Here is a 21412-nt window from a genome sequence, read left to right as displayed (position 1 = left end):
CTGTGATGCCCCTGACAGCCAAGCTACAAGTGATGAATTACACTTGCCTGGCAAGTGAACAGACACACTTGATCAAGTGGAGCGCAAGTGAATGGCAAGTGAACAGGGAGGAATGCACATGAGTCTGTTCACTTGCCAGGCAAGTGTAATTTGTCACTTGTAGCTTGGCTCTCAGACTGGCATGTGGCTAAAGGTTGCCTCTGAATCATTGATGGGTTGAATTTAGCCTACAAATTTGGTCCTGTTAAGATTGGACAGAGTGGAATAATTCCTTTCGCTTTTGTATCTAGTTTTATCTACCTGCCTGAGACATCTGAAGTCATTCCCTGGTGGTGGTGGTGGTGGGGGGTCTTTCCTCTAGAGCACCTACCTCAGTGTTTACATGAGGGTCTATTATGGCTGATCTTGCATATGGAGAGTGGGAAAGGCTGAACTAGATGGTTTCTTTCTCTCTCTCTCTCTCTCCCCCTCTCCCCCCCCCAGGGATGCATAAGTCAAAGGTGTGGGGTAGGGATGCTCTCTGGATCCATCTCACCCTACCTCCCCACCAATACACGTGACTGCAGAACTAACAATCCCGTGCATCCCTTAGGAGTAAATCCCATTGGTAAACCCTAGAACCCTTTTGCTTAGGGAGCCATCTCCACCCCCTTGGATGCTCAACAAATATGCTCAGGACTAACCAGTAATCACTCTGCCTGGGAAATGGCTATGAAATACTAAGGCTGGTTTGGTAATGAAACAATTTTGCCATTCCTCAGGGCAAGGAACTGGAACCCTGTTCCCCAAGGACCATGCTGCTAAACATCTTGTCCGCTTCATTTACCTGTGCTGCTTTGTGGCTAGAAGCTAGAACCAAGCAGTTTTACTCTATCTGTCACCAAATGTAAATCTGAGCAAAAGAAACCCTTTCAGTTTCTTTTTACAAAAATAAAGGGAAGGTTTGAATATATCAGTGTTGTTTGCAAGGTAATGTACCCTTCCATTCCAGCTGTAACACTTAAAAATATGCCATAGCTTGACCTGAAATTTAATATTTAATTGACTAATCTGTCAAAGAAATCAGCTAAAAGCTTGCAACACTAGTTTGGGTTCAAGTCCCATGAAAAAATCCTTGCAATTTTGACTGCCTCGGGGCTCTTAATAAGCACTATGAGGACTATAGGTTAATGCTTCAGCCTGCTCCAGTCTAATGAATTACTATCGGGGATGCGAAAGGCTGCTGCTGAGGACTCTGCTGTTATCAGCCTTTTGTTCTGATTGGTCCAAGGCAGCTTTGGATATTCTGAAGATCCTTAGCGGTTCTTTTGGACAGAAAGGAGGATGCACCTGCTATATGATGCTAGGGGAGTATGAGATTCTTTTGTAAGGAAAAGGAACGATTGAACCAACGTTCCTACAGACTTCAATATACTCCGACAGGAGGCACAGCTACAGTGTATGTGTGTGAGTGAAGGCGAGAACTACTGCAGGAGGACAAAAATTACAGCTCCTTAGCTACTTTTTCTCTCTTGCATGTTCCGCTTTACATTGTCCTGGCACCCTCCCTCTACTATGCATTTCTTCTGAGGATTGTATCATTTGCAAATGTTGAAAGAAGCCGCTGCTCTGCAACAGCTGAGTTGAATTCTGAAATGGAAGGAACTGGAATGGGGCAGTCCTATGCTCCAGTACCTTGGACAATGTATTCAGAGCACAACACAGCAGTATGCGTGGGCCAGGCTCCACCCAGTCTGTCATCAATTTGAAGAACTTCAGAAAGGAAGACAGCGCTTGGATTCAGTACCTCGGACAGCTCATCTCACAGAATAGGTTTGGGATTCATCCTTATGGATACCAGAACGGTTCCCAGACGGTGGACACAGCAAGGCTGACACACTGAATACAGAATAAGACCATGGAAAGACGGCTGAATGTAACTCCCGAAGCCCTCAATAGGCTTCTTCAAGAACACAATATGAGCAGGCAAGAGTTCATAGCTACTTATGGCCTCAAGCCTCTAGTCTATATCCCTGAATTGCCTCTCAGTGCCAAAGTCATCTTCCTGGTACTCTACGTAGTAATCTTTCTACTGGCACTTTTCGGAAACAGCCTAGTGGTCTATATCATCATTAGGAAAAAAACTATGAGAACTACTACCAATATTTTCATCTGTTCTTTGGCTTGCAGCGATCTGTTGGTAACTTTCTTCTGTATACCCTTCACACTTCTACAGAATGTTTCCTCAGAATGGCTGGGTGGTAAGTCTCAAAACACTTTTCTTCTTTCTTCCATCCTAGAATTTTGAACTACTGCATTATTAACTTGGACTGTGTGTGTTGACCGAAGCAAACCAAATTACACTAACACTGGAAATGCATACTTAATGTACATTAAGAACTGTTCCTAAGCAACCACGGTGGAAGTAAATTGGAGGAGTTTTGACACATGAACCACTCCTGATTATTTCTACTTGGCTTGCACTGCAGAAGTTTTGGTGAACTGTGCCCTGTGCAAATGGCTATGAGAAATGAGCCATCCACTCTTATACATTTCATCTTAAATGACATCTGTTATATTTCATTTCTTTCCAAACTTGTGAAAATTAATATTTTTGTTACATAGGTTAGATCTAGCCAACCTTTTTATTCGATTTCACCTAACTCCTCTCCTTATCACACACCCCTATTCCACACAGTTTTTGCCCAGGCAGGTCCATGATTCCTCAGCGTTGCCTTTATGGTGGTTACAGACCCACCCACCCCTTTTCACTAGCAGGAGAAGTGAACTGGATCCAAACCAGGGAGTGGAAGAAATTTTTTATTTACATAACTGCCTGCTTGAAACCTGTAATTGATGTCACCAGCATAATTGATTAAAATCAACCCTAGATTTCAATCATTTACATGAATTAGCATTTGTATTCAGTGTTTTTAAAATGATCACTATATCTCTTGCAATCAGGAGATGGGATCCATATAAAACAGCAGTAAGGGAATAAATTATTGGCTTTCTTTTGTCTTGTGGAGTTTGAGGAACCACTGACCATAACTGGTTTTGGATTCTGCAAAGCTTCCCTTTGAATTACTTAGGTTTAGATACAGCATCCTTTCATTCAAGTGGAATGAGAGGAATGTTAAAGCCTTTGCACCCAACACCTTGTACCTGGTGGTGGGCTGTTCCAGAGAGGCCCCTTGGCCAGCATTGTGGCTTTTCAGGAGACTTGGGGAGAAAAGGGAGCTAACAAAACCTGAAAATGTACATGGAATATTACATACCTTTTTGGGATTCCACCCATAATTGTTTTCATTTTGCCAAATGTTTATATGGTAAGTTTGGGGCAGTTGTCGGCAAACACATATAGACAACTTCAGCCATGTCGATCGAGCCTCACTAAATGCCTATCCTCAGCTGGCTTAATTGTTACTTCATGTTCCCCATCCCAAAGACTAAAAGCAGTATAATATAGATCTTAATCATTTTTGTTCATGCATAAAAATTGGCTCAATAGTGCCACAGGCCATGCATCCAGTCGACAGTTTTTGTATGCCTGGGACATTTATTAGCAATGGTGAAAGTGAGGTTGTTTGTGTCACAAAAATTTGCAGTAGCCCTAAATCATTTTCAGCTTCTGGATACAAATTCCAGGAAAGAAACGTCACCACTAATTAAGATCTATGGGCTCTGTCAAGGATTCCTTCCAGTTCCATTCTTTTAGAAGCAGTGTTGTGTGTTTCATGTGGCAACAGAATACTACCAATGATATGAAGAACTTTCTTCTGTGTTCTTTATTCTCTCCTCAACCTGCACTCCTGAAACGATACTCTCAACAACCTGTAAAGTAGATGAGGTTAAAAGGTGATGACTGTCTCAAGGGCAACCTTGAACTTGAGCTGAATTAGAACCCAGGTTCCCTCAGTCCTATCAACACTCTCTCATTAGCTTTCAGTATGACAGCAATCCCTGCACAGCACTAATGCCAGCTAACACTAAGGGTGGTTTTATGAATAGAAAATACTGTTTGGGGAGCTTTAAAAACAAACATTGTAGATTTTTGGACTAAAGAGAAAAAATTCTATATAACCTAATGATGTTTCTCACAATCAATCACATTGCAAGCCGCTTCTACAAGGTGGGGAAGAGGCAGAAATGATGGGGCAGGATTAGATCAGTGTTACCTTCCAAGGAAAGGCTGTCTTCATGCCAAACATCTAGTCCTGAAAAACTCAAGCATAACCAACATTCATCTGCTACAGCAAAAGCAACCGAGACTTCTGTGGGGCTTAAAATAAATTAACCAATTCATTGTAGCAGGTGCTTTATTAGATCATGTGATGCAGTTGTGATTTGTCAGTGAGTACATTAGTATCCAGTTTATTTATGAAAATAGTTATACCCTGCCTTTCCCTTGGGGGTCAAGGTGGCTTACAAAACCCATTTAACTCCCCTCTCCAGGTAAATGCTTGCAGCTTAAACCTTTGTAAACAAAACAGCCTTACAGCACCTCCAAAAAAATTCTAAAGATGGTGCTCACCTTCTAAGGGAGCCAGTTCCACAAAGTAGGAGCCACTATAGAAAAGGAAGGGGCCACCTGAAGTGGAAGGCTGGTGGTACCTGGCCAATGATCCAAGCATCCATTCAAAGAGTGGAAGAACCAGATCATGTGAGAAGGCAAAAATTCTAGCAAAGTTGAGACTCAGTTAGACAACAGTATACTAGGTAGGTAGAAGACTGTTGGAAAGAGCTATATGGCTGGACAGGGAAGGAGTTAATGAGCAGTATGCAGTACCAACTCTTGAAATTGCCAGAGTCAGGATTACTGTGAGTCAGCCAAACGAAGAAGCTGTTGGAACAGCAGCCTATAATCATGAACCTAAAAGAGTCCCAGCATGTGAACCTACATGTCTGTAATCACAGTGCTTTTACTGTGCTAGTTCCAGTGCCAAACAGTGAGCTAAGGTTGCCAACATTTTACTGCTTCTGTGCCTTTTACAACAGACGAACAGAAACTGAGCAAATGAAGCTGTTCCTGGCATTTAACTGGGCATTTTAACCCACTTTTCTCTGGTCAAGGTGGATTAAAATGTCAAAAATGCGACACAAAACAATCAAATACCTCAAATATTTAACAACAAATCTACTGCCATTAACAGAGTAATCTTTAGGGTAAGAATGGGGGTAAGCGCAAGTGGTTAATAGGTCTGCCCTTGATCACAACAGTCTCATCCCAAGCAGGCAGGCACTGTAGTTGTGTACAAGTTGTATCTCTCCCAAAGGATTCAACGTGGCATGGAGAAACAGCAGTGAGAAATGCTTCCCCATTTTCTTTCATTGCACGAGGCTTCTGCTGAAGTCATAGAAGCAGGACTGGGAGAAAAAGTGGTAATCCCTATCAGATTAGATCTATTAACACATCTTTTATGGTTTCATCTGTCAGTATATGACTGACCACCACTTGGTAATGTCCTTTTTACATATATTTAAAATATGCAAGCGTTTAAAAAGTTCATTGTTTAAGATTCTTGCAAATATATATGTAACTGCTTGATTGTCGGAAGCTGATCCAGTATGAAAAAAAAAATCAACGTATCTATTTTTTCCGTTCTCTGGGTTGAAACCAACAGTAACTGCTTTTATCCCTTCTACTGCAATAGATCACACAGGAGTTAAATGGACATGCTAGTAAAGAGGTTTAATATTGTGATGAAAATGAACTACATACACATCAATTTATACAGGTGAACTTGTTTAAAATTATTACTTGACATGTCAGACTAAAAATTCATCACATAAACTAAGCAATGATGCAAAGGCAGCGGAGATAAGGGGATCCGAGAACAGCAGATTCTGTTTTTGAACAGTAAAGCCCCAAGTTTAACATCTCCTGCTTTGCTATCAAAGTACACTTTTTGAAAACTTGTTTGCTCCCAGTAGAGATCTGAATGATCTTCCACAATTTAGAAAATTAAAATTTGGTTTTTGTAACAATTTTTAGTACAAAGGTATGGAATTACTTTCAAAATATGATGCTTTTCTAATAACAGAGGAGCATTTTTTAAAATTAGACCACTGCAATTGCATGTTGCCTCTCCCAGAGCTTTGTGTGATTTCCTTTCACTCACACTACAAGTTCCCTGTAGACCTGTTGGAACTGGGAAGAACTCTTCTGGATGACATGAATGGTTGCTTTAGCCTGGTCTCAAACTCACATGAACAAACAAGTAAAGCTGCCTTACACAGAGTCAGCTAACTGATTCAGCTAGTATACACTCACTATCAGTGATTCTTCATTTAAAGAAAAATCTTTCCCAACACCTGCTGTCCAGGATCCTTTATGGCTGCTTCCATATAGAAACAGGTTCTCCGTGTAGCTTTCACTGGCGCAGTGAATGCAGAGGCATTCATAGAGGCAATGGTGAATCCATATGGCACTTCCCCCACATTTTCCTTGCCTTGACCCCCTACAACTCATGCCACTGAGGCCTATTTTTTTTAAGTCAGCATTTGATATATTGCTACATCATGTTCACATGGAGATTGATCAAAACGGGTAGCTGTGCTAGTCTGTCTGTAGCAGTGGAAAAGAGCTCATATTCTGACTGTATCTGAAGAACTGAGCTGTGGCTCACGAAAGCTCAGACCCCACCACTAATTTTGTTATTCTTATAGGTGCTACTGGACTCTTACCCTTTTCCACAGCATTTTAACATGGTAATGATCTATCTACGAATTCCTTTGAATTCCCAATTTTCATTTTTTAAATGGAACTAAGCCTCTAGTCTCTTTTCGTGCAAAGAAGAAAGACATATTTTCTTTTAAAATGAAAGTTGGGAGTTCAGAAAAACTAGCAGATAGATCATTATAACGCTATAGCAATATGTCAACTGCCATTTTTAAAAAAGGCCCTCTAGTGGTCAAGAAAATGGCAGCTTGCAAGGGCTGAGGCAAAGGCTTAGGCTGGTGGGACCGTCTAAAATATGTGCCTTCCTGCCTACAAAGTGTACAAAGGCACTTCGACTGAGATCTTCCTGAAAAGACACAACTACACCAATGGCACAGCAAAAGAGGGGGAGACACAAAAAGTAAAAGGTTAGGGGTTGACATCGATTGAATATCAAACTGGAAGCAAAACCTCTGTATGGAAGCAGTGTATACCTTCAGTATGTTAAACATGTGCTTCACACAAAGGCGCTGCCCCTCCAGAAAGAGCAGGCCCTCAGTGAGCCTGGAACCCAGAACCTTCAGAGTATGAGAGGGGTGTGCTGCCTACCGCGCTAAGAAGGCATATTGGCATGTCTTTAGGAGCCAGAATTCAGAGTATTTTAAGACAGAATGTAAGACGATGTGCCACTAATGTAATTTTATTACAATAGTTATATATCATTTTTTCAACATCCTGGATGACAGGATACTGCAGACAGATCTCTGGCCTATTTGCAGTAAGACACCAGTCCTTAGTCAAATGGATTTTATTCAAAATCAGTTCATTTCAATATACAGTTCCATAGGTCTATTTAGGAGTAATATAAACATCTAAGCAGCTCGACTAGAGATTGACCAGAATGACAACACGGGAAGGAAACAGTTGTTTTCTAGTTCACTCTTCTCCTCCCCTTCCCAATTATCAGCAAAGTTTCCCAGCTCCTTCTCTGTGAGAACATTTTACATATTTGTGCTATCACGCTTCGTTGCCAAGGAGAAAGACATATCATAGTCTGAGAGGAAGCCCAAGGTCATAACAGTAGAGTCCAGTATATAGCCACCTGTAAGCTTGAGAAACAGTTATAACACTAATAAAGAGCAAATGAAAGTACATCAAGCCTCTGTTTACAAATACTAGCATCCAGCATCCAGCATCAAGCACTGAGCAATAGAATCAAAATTGGCATGGATGGATGGGCAGAGACATACATGACAGGTGCCACAAAGCCATTTACAAAATAACAACAACAACAACAGGATAAATATGAAAACTAAAAACCAACCAGGAATAGACTGAAAAAAAATGCCAACAGCAGGTTAGAAGAACACGTGGACCATTCACTAGGCTGGTGAAAGGACCTCATGAATGCAGTAGAAGACTAACGATGAGAAAAGAGGCAGAACAAAATTACTGGAGTTTGGGGCAGCTAATCAGCATAAAAGGCAGCCCGTCCCCAGTCAATGAGTCCAAGTTCTTTGGTGGAAGGTTGGGGGAAATGTGATATAGACATGCACACTAAATCACAGCACAAACAGTTTTGATGCATTCGTATCAACATTTCTTCAGTCCTGATCAGTATGTAACCTGTAAGCGAACAACAGACACAGCCTTACGTAATTTCCTGACCCCTCTCCAGTTGCTTTGCTGCTGCTTGAAGGAACTGGATAGGATAATATCACACCACACATTTCTTTTAGAAGAAGTTGGCATGGAAAGGCATGGACTGTAGGCAGCCCCGTAATATATCATGATGCCCTGACTCACATTCCTTCTGTTATTTGATCGAAATCTCCTGTGATGTCATGGAGTATTAATTTATTATTTTATTGCTATTATGATTAATTTACAAAAGCAGTTATGTCCTACACATTCCCCTCATGAGGTGCTCAAAAATGATGTCTTGCTAATGTCAACATTTAGAATAAACTGGTGAGTCTCAGTGAGAAAAGTGGACTAGAGATAGCATATAAACAAATAAATATTAGTTATCTAATTTGCATACCATTCTTTTTTCCTGTAGAGAAGGGAGTGAATGCAACAGCTTTTCTTATTTTTAATTTGCAGTCCCTGCAAGAATAGTTATGTTCATTACTTCAGAACTTGACTTCAGATGTCTGGCAGTTGGTCTAGTCAATTGCATGCTGAAGTCAATTTCCTAGCTCCCACGTTTTTGGAATTCACTTAAAATAAAGATGAACCCGTAGGATCAATCCATCACTTTGCAAAGCAATGATGCTGCAAAACAGCAATGTTGGCAGTATGTTATTGTTTTCGGTAGTTTACTTCAAATTGAATTTTTCCACCAAGTGAATCATTCAGAAGTGGTATCCAGTGAGCCTTAAAAAATTACTTAGCCTAATGGATGTCACATCAACTACTCTGTCAATTCGGAGGTAGAAAAAATAATGAGGTTTATTCCTCCCAGGCTGTACCATTTTGCTCAAATCAAGTGTCCATTCTGCTTAGTTTCCTATGTGCAGCAACATCCAGAGAATTCAATAGCTCATAATATAAATAATGTATATCATTACTATACATGCCCAGGCTCTAATTCAGTAGCTATGTGCAAGCTCCAGAGCTCTGATGCTCATGTGGAACTCCTTCCATGCAAGGGGCTCCCTATTTAAATGAATGAATCAGAGAGCTCCTTGCATGAATAACTTGCTGCCACCACCAAAATGAATTGGGAATTGTGCTCACACAGAGAAGCTCCACATATACAAAGTGTATCTTTGTTTCTCATTTATCATCTATTGTCCCCTCCTCATCTCTCATTTTTATTGTCTCTTTCACCTCTCCTCCCATGGTTACAAAAGAGAAAGCTGTGTATACAGAGGGTACATCTTAAAATGCAATTTGCACATTGTCATGTTTTTAACTATCACCATGTTTACAGCAGCCTGGCTTTGTATGCTGTGAAAATATTGCATTCCTCTACTATTTCAAAGCTTTCATACCTTTCCAAATTATTCAAAGATCCTATATAATATATTGTTGCTGATTAAAGTATCCATTTCCTTCTCAGGATCCTCTGGAAATACTCTAGTAGGATCACAGAATTCATCCCTTCAGCATCTCTGTGCTGCTTCTATCCTACAGTTGTGCCTTGACTGATTGTCAAGGGAAGGCCCTTCCAAACCAACAAAGGCTCCAACCAGTAGACAAGGCACTCCTTGTAACCATTGGCAACAGATAGGCTGAGCAGAGGTATCTTCTTTAGTCTGTCTTGTTCAAGGCTTTGACGACCATTGTGTTATGCTAATGAATCCCTGACTCGTGTCTTTTATATCAAGAGCTCTGGCTTCTGTTCTTTTGATACTGCCAGAATAAGACACAACTTAGCCTTAATATCCCTCTAACCACTGGCAGTTCTGTTTATAAATTCAGCATGTTATACAACTAAATAGAATTATGATGAAACTAGTAGAGAATTTGATCCAGTTCCTTCATCGGCACGAGAATTGTAAAAACAACTCAGAGCTGGAGGGACTTACAGAATCATCTGTTCCAACACATGTCCTAAAACAGAATGTGTGACATGCAGGGGTCATTTCATAGAAAAAGAGCTACAGGAACTCATAGCATAACTCATTAGCACAACTCATTTGCATATGCCCCATCCCCTGACATCACCTATCCTGGCTGTTTTGGACCCAATCCTGGCCATTCAGGGCCGAAATTGGGCCCAAAATGGCAAAAAGAGGCTGAAAATGGCCAAAAAGGGGCCCAAAATGGTCAGGATTGGGCTGCTGCTGAGAGGGAGAGTGATCCACTACCCATCAGAGGCCCAATCCTGGCCATTTTGGCCCCAATCCTGGCTGTTTGGGGCCTGATCCTGGCCATTATGAGCCCAAATTGGGCCGTTTCGGCCCCTGATCCAGGCCGAAACGGGCCCAAAATGGCCAAAAATCAGGTGGGTGGGGGCACCTGACATGTGACCTTTTTGGAGAACTACCAGAACTGCATTCTTGCGCGTTCCCCCTCAAAATGAGCCCTGGTGACATGCATACCTTATTGGCTCCAATCTGATTTGGACTTAGATTCTTTCCCCACATATTTGCTTTTCTAGAATCCACTTTATTATTCCAGAATCTGATGTGTTCCAGTAGCATGATAAAGTCTTCCAGATTTTTGGTGGTGGAACATTTTATATAGTCAGTGTCTTCTGGATGTCTGATACAGAATCTCTATAGAGTTCTAGCTTGGTTAACACGTGGACCCTTTTGGCACGGTGACGGTACATATTGGGAGGATTGTTCCTAGTGCATGTTCCCATTATGCATTGTTGGTAGGCTCCCAGTACATGACTGTATCATCTGAAAAGAACAACTGTGAATGACACATGTAGGCTGTTGATTTATTTTGTTCCAAACTATAAATAAAAGTTGAGGTAAAGAATATCTAATTCCTTCGAAGTGGATCCAAAATGTACAATGAACAAGATCCACTAACTGCTTTTCTTCTCCTTTTATCTCTACTAACCTTGAGATAATTAGTTGCTAAACCAGAGAAATGCTAAGCTAAACAAGGGAGAGGGAAAGGCAAGTTGCAACCCATTTCTCATATTATTACAACCCCTTTCTTTCTCTTGGGTAGATTTGGTCCTTAAGCCTTTTATTCTTTCCCCCTCCTGGTAGATTGTTGCCACCAGGAATTAAATTCCAGAATAACTTAAATTTCTCCTTTTAGTAACATGCCCAAGGGTCAGACTTTTCGTGGTACTATGTGGCCCTGAGGAAAGGAACGGGATATAGGAATAACTCTGGGATTTTTTTTTTTAAAAAGCAAACTTTTATTTTTATAAGAAGCATATTGGTTTCATATTATTTCTAAAACTTGATGGTTTCAAAAGAGTAGTTCTCAATTCTTAAAGTTACTTTACTTAAACCCAGTCAGATAGATCTCTCAGGCTTCACACACACTTTGCCTGCTTTTTATATTAATTTCTCTCTCAATTACAAGTAAGACCTTTTCTCAGGCACACACACACTTTGCCTGCTTTTTCCTGACTGAATGTTCTTTCACAAACACACAGTTCAGGTTTCCACACAGGTTATATTTCTCTCAGACAACATAAGCAAGCTCAGGCTGCACATAGCTTGCCTCTCTTGCCCTAAGTATTTTCTCTCCACTCTCAGTCTAAAACTGCATTCACTCCACCCACACTCAGTTATCAACCAATCATATCACTCACTCATCCCTCTCTTTCACCCCCACTCTTCATTTATACCACACCAAGCATTAAAAGACACACACACACACATTTACTTAAAATCATTACAGGTATGATTCCCAGCTTTCTCAGTATGTTTCACAAGGAGCATTAAAAACCTCAAAAGTCAGAAATACTGTCTGACATAGGGTAAATACAACATGTAGCCAAAGGTGGTGATTGATTTTTGAATAAGATGCAAAAAGGCCATCCTCTATTATGAAAATTAATTCTTCCATTCATATTGGCAAATTGTTCTCCCGAGAGCAGCTGATATTTGGGGAAAGGCTGTTTGGCCCCAGGGGAATAAAAATCACATGAGAATAATGTATTGCAATCAGAAATTGTGTCTGTGTTTGGTGTTTGCTAAAACATGTACACTTTCTAAACAAAACATCCAGAAATGCATTTCAGACTCCAGCCTTTAACACTCCAGAAAATGTTGATGTATATCAGAACTGCATAATTTCATACCTGTACTGGATTTGGGGACATTTTCAGGCAGCATGTCTAATCTATTTGTTTATTTCATTTATTACTACTACTATTACATTTATATCCTACCTTTCTCCCCAGTGGGCAGAGCCACTCTCCTCCATTTTATCCTGACAACCAAACCTGTAAGCTAGGTTTGGCTGGGAGTATGTGAGCCCAAGATCACCCAGCAAGTGTCCATGGCGGAATGGGGATTCGAACCTGTAGTCTCCCAGACAATAGTTTGACCCTCCAAGCACTACGCAACACTGTCTTCTAAAACATTCCTTGACAATTAGTATTTAAAGATCTGTCAATGAACAAAACACTACTTTGCAGAGCATAGATATAACCCACTCTGATTCCATGGGTGCCCTTTTAAATGCTTCAACACCAGTGGACACTTCCACCATTGTAGCTAAAGCAGATGCCTATGCTAGGCGAGGTTGAAAAGCTATGGATCTCTGCAGTAGACAACAGACAAACAAGAACTGACAAGATCATGGTGGCTAAGGAACAATTTTACAGTAGGATGACTGTAGATGAACCCACTCCTCAAAAAGCAACTGAAACCTTACCTGGATCCAGATACCTTACTCTGTGTCTGTAGGATATCTTGTCAGAGAAGGTAGTTGCTAACCTTCTCTTTATTGTGCTGCAGAGCCAACAGTGGCTAAGAATGTGAGGTGAGAAATCCCTGGCTCAACTCTCACCTTACCCTTTCCACTATCATGGGAAGGTGTAGAAGGCTTTGAGCATGCAGCAGGAGAGAGCAAACCACACCACCAGGCTGCCACTGAACAAGGGGAGGGGCACTAACCCCCCATTCACTGCTTGTCCTGATTTTATTAAGGGGGATTAAACCTTGTTTGCTGAAACTGTCATGAAAAGAAATCTCCTTTGGCCTCTTAGGTTGTGTCTGCATTGGGCACATATTGAAAGATAGATCAGTCATGGCTGGTAAAGTTGGCCGGTCAGTGTGGCTAGAGACCCACCAAACCAATTATAACATCATTGTGCTGGGATCCTGCAAAGTCTGGAGAGAGCCTAAAGGGGAAGAGGTGCTTTGTGCGGGCTTCCAGAAAAGAACTTTAAAACGATTTTTTAAATAGCTCAGAACAGTGACTCATGTATGAAAACAGGGGAACTAACAACCTGCCTTCTCAGAGCCATGCTCCATCTCCGCCAGCCAGCTGTGTCTCCTATTCCTTCATGAATGGTATGATTATTCAGTGGCAAGGGATGGACATTTCACACACTTATTCTTCACAGGTCCCAGGTGAAAGAGGCAGCTGTTGTAAGAGAGCATTGAAAGTGTTATTAGGCATGGCAGGATGCATCATTTACTGCAATAGTCTCATTTCTTTGCTCTGACATAATCTCTAGAAGTTTGCACACCATGAGCCAAGATGACTCCATAATACCAGCATAAATTTTGTGGAGAAAAAGATTTGACTGGCTTTCAAAAAAATACTAGTGTAACACCGTAGGTGGGTCCCCTAGTTGATTTTGTCAGGGAAAGTGTTTTCATCCCAGAGGAGAAGCCGTAGGAGGTGGCTAAAGGCAAAGAAATAGGAGATGAATTTCTGAGGCGGAGAAGAAATATATTTGAAGAGAAAAGTCCAGTAGCACCTTTAACACTAACCAACTTTATTGAGGCATAAGCTTTCAAGAACCATAGCTCCGATGGCTGTTGTGGGTTTTCCGGGCTGTATTGCCGTGGTCTTGGCATTGTAGTTCCTGACGTTTCGCCAGCAGCTGTGGCTGGCATCTTCAGAGGTGTAGCACCAAAAGACAGAGATCTCTCAGTGGACACTGAGAGAGGGAGGGGGGAGGGGGGGAGGGGGAGGAGGGGGAGGAGAAGGAGAAGAAGAAGAAGACGACCGATAGAAAGATTCTGTTCACCTCTCCAATTCTCCCTTTAATTATGTCACATAAGTCTGTACTACATACTTTCCTATTTTGATTTCTACCCCTTCTTTGTTAAATAAACTTTTTATTCTTTAAGTATTATTTGTGAAGGATAATATTTGTAAAGGCATACTCCTAACCCCCCACCCTACCTTGGTTACCAGAAAAGTTAATGTAGTGCAGTGGTCAGTGTTTTGGATCTGGGAGACCCAGGTTCAAATCCCCACTCTGCCATGGAAATTTGGGATAGTCATATTCTGAGCCTAAGCTACTTTACAAGGCTGTTCTGAGAGGAGGGGAATGATGGAAGCCACTTTGGGTCCGAATCCCCAGTGGGGATAAAGTCAGGGTATAAATGAAGTAAATAAATAAAAGTGGAAACCAATAAGTTGAAGGGACTAATGTTTCCCCCACTTACAACACCCACTTTTTTCATTTATCTATCCAGGTCCCATAATTTCTTTTTTCAAATGGGATTGGCAGGAGAAAGCAGGATTACATTAGTACTGAGCCTCTTCAAATACATAGAACCCTACGTAGAAGTGTGAGACAAGCAGATGAGAGTGAGAAGAACTACCATTTAAGAGAAGGCAGACCTCACTGTTTAAGAGGGACCCGGATCTTTCTGCCCTCCTGTAAGCAGCAGCATCTATGCATTTCTTTGCCAATAACATTAATTTTAAAGACAACATTTTCCAGCTGTGAATTTAAAAGCTTTCAGGCCTCTAGTGGCTGGCATTTCCCCAAAGAGACACACATGCCATCTGTGGAAGAAATCTGGGGAGGGGAGAGAGATTTACTAACTGCAATATTCCTTTCTATATATAAAAACCATACCTTCTTCATACTTTCTTATTTTCTGTCCCTGCTGATGACCAAAAATGTATTTTCAATGTTACTAAAATTATACGCTGTTAAGTGGGCTGAACACAAACTATTTTAGCTACCCCTACTTGTAAACATTCCTGGTACATCAGCAGTTATTCAGAGAAGGTAACTGGGAATGAGAAATAACACCAAGCAAGTCAAACTCAAAACGTGCTGCCGGTCAGCATGCTAGGCCACCAAGATCAGACGAGAAAAGTGTCTTTGACAGTGAAATGTTAGCAATGCTGGCAAACACCAACCAGCCCCTTACACCGCTGGAAACATGGCAGTTCCTTTGTTAACAAGTCATTTGGTTGGTTGATGGATTTAAAGATGGTTGGTGGGTCAAGTCAGACTGCTAATTGAAAGGTGATGAAGTGGGCCCACCCACAAACTAGGTAGGATTTTTTGCAAACTCAATGAACTCCCCAAGTACATAGAAAAATATTACACGAGTCTTTTTAAAAAGGAGCTAAACCAAGAAATACTCCTGATAATGGCTTGTTTTCTGCTCCTAACAAGCACCTTGACACAAACGATGCCCCCACCATCTTCAAGGGATTGCAGTAGGGTTCCCAGTTGCCCACCAGTGGTGGGCAATCTCTTGGGCGTTTGCCCCATTGCCTGCTGATAGTTGACAATCAGCAGGAGGTAGCAAACTACGCAGAGATCACTCGCCACTGACCAGTAACCCAGGCAAGAATGCAGCGACAGGATCATGACAGGATCACTTCCTCAAGTGACATCATTGCACTGGTGGTGGGCATGCTCCCATGCTTCACAGGGGCCAATTTTGGCCCCTAATGGGTTGAATTGGCCCTGCACAAAACATGAAAGCGCATCTACTGCTGATATAATGACATTGGCGCCAGAAGCATGTGCACATGATCATCCCAGTAAGTACTACCTCCCCCCCCCACACTCCTGCTGGAGGGGAATAGGGACCTGGTGAGCCTAGATTGCAGGGAGACAGCTGAAACCAGAAGAACAACAATTCTAGCAACTCACACTGGCACTTTAACCACCACCCCCACCCCATCTCCCAGTTTTCTAGACAATGGCCTTGTCCATGACCCTTAGCCATGATCGCTCAATGGAACCACCATGTTCAAAGGCAACACATCTCTGAGCATCAGGCTCTAGGGACAAGCAACAGGTTTCTTCAGTGACACTGTCAGTTAATGGAAAGCAGGATACTCTGATTTCGTCTCCCACCCCTTGCAGCAAGAAATCCAAGGTCTCTTGAGTCAAAGGTTCTTCATTGAGAGCTTATATATTCAGAAAAATATAAATGTCCATAGATTATCCAAAGGCTAAAGCAAGCTTCTGGCTGTACATAGATCTCTTGTTGAGAATGACATATTAGGGGCTTGCTACAGTATATCAAACCCTCTAAATCATCCCCCACCCTCGGTGTCTACCCAGCTGGTACAGAAGGTGGGAAAGTGAAAGGAGCTGTCCCAAGGCCGCTGTGGTGAGCCATCTCAGATAAGGCTGTCTCGGCCAAGCTGCTCCTGTTAACACACACACACAGGAAATATTACTGGAAAAAGTACAGCAAGCAAAAACAATATGGAAGGACTGTGGGCAGCAGACCTGACAGACACTTGGTTAGTCACTATTGGAAACAGAATGCTGGACTGGATGGGCAATTGGTCTGTTTCCGCAAGGCAGTTCTCGTGGATCTCTTGTAAGATTTCATTACTGTGAAGTCATGCAAGTTGTAGACTACAATCCTTGCTCCCTGAAAGGATTGCCCAACCCATTACAAAATTTCTTTCTTTTTTCCAGGCCCTTTTGTGTGCAAGATGATCCCTTTCATACAGACAACCGCTGTTGTCACTAGCACCCTGACCATGACGTGCATTGCCATAGAGAGACACCAAGGCATTGTCCACCCTTTGAAGATGCAGAGGCAGTACACAAACAAGAGAGCCTACAAAATGCTTGGTATGCTTGATCTACATGGGATGTAGACTGGAAGAGACTAAAACCAGTGAGATGCAACCTTAACCTCTTCTGCACCGTCCAAGTTCAACAGTTCAGTTCTCATACTGCAGTGTTTCTTTCGTGACCATCTCCACCCAATTTGCTGCCATGGATAGACACTCCAGCTCCTATAAGGGGGAAAGCAAGTCTCCTCAACAAAAAAAAGGCTAGAGACTTACTTTTTAAAAAGGGTCTACATTTTAAAGAAAGAAAGCTAAGCGAAATTAATTTGGAGGAACCAGATAGACTGTTATAATGCTATAATGATATATCAATTGCTAATTTAAAAACAAAAAAGCCCTCTAGTGGAAGGGGTTGGGAGTGGTTGCCACAGGAGACTGGGGTAGAGAAAACAGCACCAATGTGGACAGCACTGGGATGATCCAGACTTCCCCATCCACGTGGATTCAATTAAATAACTAACCAGATTTTTTTCTTTAAAGAATTGGTTAGACTTGAAAAAATATTTTTTCAATAGCATGAGGTTAAGAGGCTACTACAATTTCTTGTTTGCTAAGTATGATTGGTGCACCAAAATCTAATCTTGTTGTTTTGCAAGTTGCGTATTTTCTATTATATTTCAACCGATAAATGGTTCATTTCATTCTAAAACTGACTCATTTATGAAGATTCCAAGTTTCATTTCTCTCTCCCTCTTTCTAACAAGGATGTGTTTGGACAGCAGCAATCATCGTTGGATCACCTATGCTTTATGTTCAAACTTTAGAGGTAAGTGCAGTAACTGTGAAAGAAAAATGCATTTCCTAAAGACCAACTGAACAGGCACTTAGTACCCAAGACGGTGGAATTTTTCTTCATGAGAAATCAACATACTCCTTAAACAGGATGAGAATATATCTGTCCAGAACTTTATTCATGTTATCTTTAAGATGATATTTCTTTCTACATGATCCCTTTGTTTGTGAACATGAACACTTACTGAACTAGTAAAACACTTTTCAGCTTTGTAAACAGCACAATATCTTGATAGGATACAAACACATTTTATGCCACGATGTAGTGCCTCCTAAAATAAGTACATTTCCACTCCATTCCCTCTCCCACATCATAGCTTTGCTGCCCCTTTCCCCTATGTACAGATGTTCTCTAACATGCATCTCAAAATGAAACAGCTGGTCTTAGCCGGAAATGTGTTCAAGGCTTCTACCCAGTGATTTTACACCTGCGCAACAGCTGTTTTATGTTACAAAATAACACAGGAAGAACATCTGCTGCGTAAATGAGAAATAGTCATCTTTTAATTAATCTATAGACCTACTCAGTAAAACCCTGGGATCCATCTATTATAGATCTATGCAGTTAAACACACAAAGTCTTCAAAGATTGAGAAAGCAGATGGTGTTATGCCGCTTCATACCCATTGAGGAGTTCTCCTGAGAACTTCTTCTTGATTAATGAATTTTTTTAAAAAAAATCAAGCAATGTGCGACTTCTGTTCAAAACAATACAGAAGCAGCACAAATTACAATGGCTAGAAACTCAGGGCAATTGGAGGTCAGTTCTACATCAGTCTCTTGGTCTGTATCCCACCCCCACTAGATTTAATTTTGGCTTCTCTAGAATATTCTTGTACTTCTGCTAACCTGACTGTCAAACTTTAAATTGTATTCCTTGTTGCAAGGAACTATTTTGGCTTCTGTTATCATTCCTGGTACATGACTCTGTGTGTGTGTGTGTGTGTGTGTGTGTGTGTGTGTGTGTGTGTGTGTGTTATGTGCCGTCAAGTCTCTGACTTCACCAACACCTACCAGTCACATAATGGACAGGACACAGGCAGGATATCCAATTTATCCCTGGACTCTCTACCAAAGATATGCACAGCCAAGCTTGGCTCTGATTGTACTGGGGATTGGTTGACAGAGAAAGGCAATAGCTATAACCAGCCTTGTATTCAGGGTCCTAAAATGCCATAGAATGCATCCTCTGTGGCTGCTATTTTCTCTAGGGGAACAGATCTTTGTAATCTGGATACTGGTTGTAATTCTGCGAGATCGCCAAACCCCTGCCCCTGGAGGATGGCAATACTACTTGTATTTATCAAATAATTTAATCTGAAGTATTTTAATCTTACTAAATGCACACAGTTAACAAAAGGCCTCATCTTTCCCCCTTCACAGCAGGAAGTAATTTAACACTCCTGGCTTCAATAATTTATTTTTTATGCCAGAAAAGACAGATAGTGAAAAGCTCAGTTCCCCCTCCCTCAGCTCTGTACCCAGTTCTGATGAAGTCACACCTCATCAATTTAAGCTTTTATCCATTGAGCCGGGTTCTTCTGGTTTACAACTCCAGCTTCTCATTTTCCACTTTAAAAAGTGTAGCTGATCTATGCAAACTACTGGGCGTGTAGGCATTTTATTTCCATATTAAGTGTGCACCTCCAAGAACTAAAAGTGCTCATTAACACGAAGAGCTGGGCAGCAAACTAGTGAAGAGAAACAAAGCAAACTCGGGACTGCTTTTTTGCAGATACTCACAAGGTGACTGAAAACTAGAGCTGCCAACAACCTGAAGAAAGAATATCCTGTTCCTTACAGGGTAGTGTTATCTATTTACTTCTGTGCCATGAAAACTTCAGCTGCTCATTTCCACATATTAAGCCTTTTTTAAAGGGACTCCACTGCCCCCAAATCTCCTGGAACTTCCGAAGGCAGAGTTGGCAACCCTGCTCCCACCTCAGACTCGTCCAACATACCACCAATGAACTACAGTGCATCCTGGTTAATATTTCTCCCAGGCGTTGGGTGGCAGACCTTTTACTTACTTCCAGACAGTCCATCTTCCAAGGCAGATTCTGGCCTTCAACAGTAGATCCATAGGTAGACAAATCTAATGATCAGACCTTGCAACAAAGACAGATGCCAAAGCCACTAAGGAAATACTGTTACTGGTCCTAATAACAGCCTGAACTATCTACTTGCTCATTCTCCAGTGCCATACAGGGTCAAATCCACATTACTCATTCTAAGTCGCATGTTCCCCGCATTCCCCACGCAATCCCGAGTGCCAGTCACATTACCTCATTAAACAGACGCATTTCATTCGCATTTCTCCCGAATATGTGGTCACAGGTTTTCAACGGGAGTTTCACAGTGGCCATGAACGGGCCAATGCACAATTTACGTGGTTTTTTTAAAAACCACCTCCCTTCCTGTCTCTCCGGCCGTTCCGAGAGTTCCTATTGGCTGATTCAACTTGCAAGTGCTCCGTAGTCTGCAAAAGACTGTTTTTGACTTCATAGCATTGGATTTATTGATTATGCTGTTTTTGAATCATATCTGGTAGTTTGAAAAATCATTTTGGGGTGAATCCATCCTCAGAACGGACTCGCGGAACTTCCTTTTTAACTGTTTTTTATTTTTTTATTTTATATTACTGTAATATCGAAATTACGAAATATCGAAATAATGACACTCCAAGGAAGTGAAACTTCAGTAAAATTCAGGCACTGAACTGTCCTGCATAGGAAATGCCCACAAAAGCTTCCCACATGCTTCCAAATTTCCAAAAAAGAAACGGGAGAGAGCCATCAGTGCTGTCAGTGGGGGAAAGAGAGGCATCATTATCTTCAATGATGTTTCTTTATAAGGCAAGATCGAAATAACGGAAAAGTGCGCTAAAAATTTTTTTAAAAAATGGGCGGGAAAAAAAGGTCCCGCCCAAAAAAGCGGTTTTCAAGCGGCCGTGTGACCGGAGGGACACAAGAGAAAGACGGATTGGAAGCAGGAATGTGAACGAAGAGGAAAAAATCGCGGATTGGAGGCAAACGGAAGATATCCGATAAACATGCGGGTAATGGGTGAATGTGGATTTGACCCAGGTCATCATGAGGCAACAATGCCCTTCTGCTCTTTACATAGGATGAGAGGGTCACCCCTTGGACAAAAGAATATACCAACACAGATGTGATATAAAAACAGCAGCACTCAGAAACCAGTTGGGGGACCATTTCAGTTCCCCAGGATCTAAAAGTCACCATTCTTCACTAGAATGAAACGGCTGGCTTAGAATTTCAGCAACAAATCTGATACTAACTTCATGGAGATTTGGGATCCCTCAGTAATTACATGTGTTTAACTTAACCAGAACCAGGGTGATTGCTAGTTATTGCTATTGTGAATAGCCGCTGCACTTTTCTTGATTATATTTGAATTTGACATGCATGTTACCCTGTATTTCCTACATTTCACAGCCCTTTGACTCTGCTGTTTACAGATTTTTTTTCTTCATAACCTTATCTATACACACACATCTGC

General features: G+C 41.5%; 1 protein-coding gene across 1 annotated transcript in view; it reads left to right on the top strand.

Annotated features, from left to right (window-relative positions):
- The first annotated feature begins 1897 nt into the window (after positions 1-1897).
- Positions 1898-21412, top strand: part of LOC129342511 (pyroglutamylated RF-amide peptide receptor-like) — a 30718-nt gene continuing 11203 nt past the window's right edge. Inside the window, exons 1-3 of the mRNA XM_054998322.1 lie at positions 1898-2240; positions 16938-17096; positions 17803-17864. Of these exons, the coding sequence (XP_054854297.1) occupies positions 1898-2240; positions 16938-17096; positions 17803-17864 (564 nt within the window). The remainder of the gene's footprint in view (positions 2241-16937; positions 17097-17802; positions 17865-21412) is intronic.

This window comes from Eublepharis macularius, chromosome 14, assembly GCF_028583425.1.
Source record: "Eublepharis macularius isolate TG4126 chromosome 14, MPM_Emac_v1.0, whole genome shotgun sequence".
Lineage (NCBI taxonomy): Eukaryota > Metazoa > Chordata > Lepidosauria > Squamata > Eublepharidae > Eublepharis > Eublepharis macularius.
This window is presented reverse-complemented; position numbering and strand designations above follow the sequence as displayed.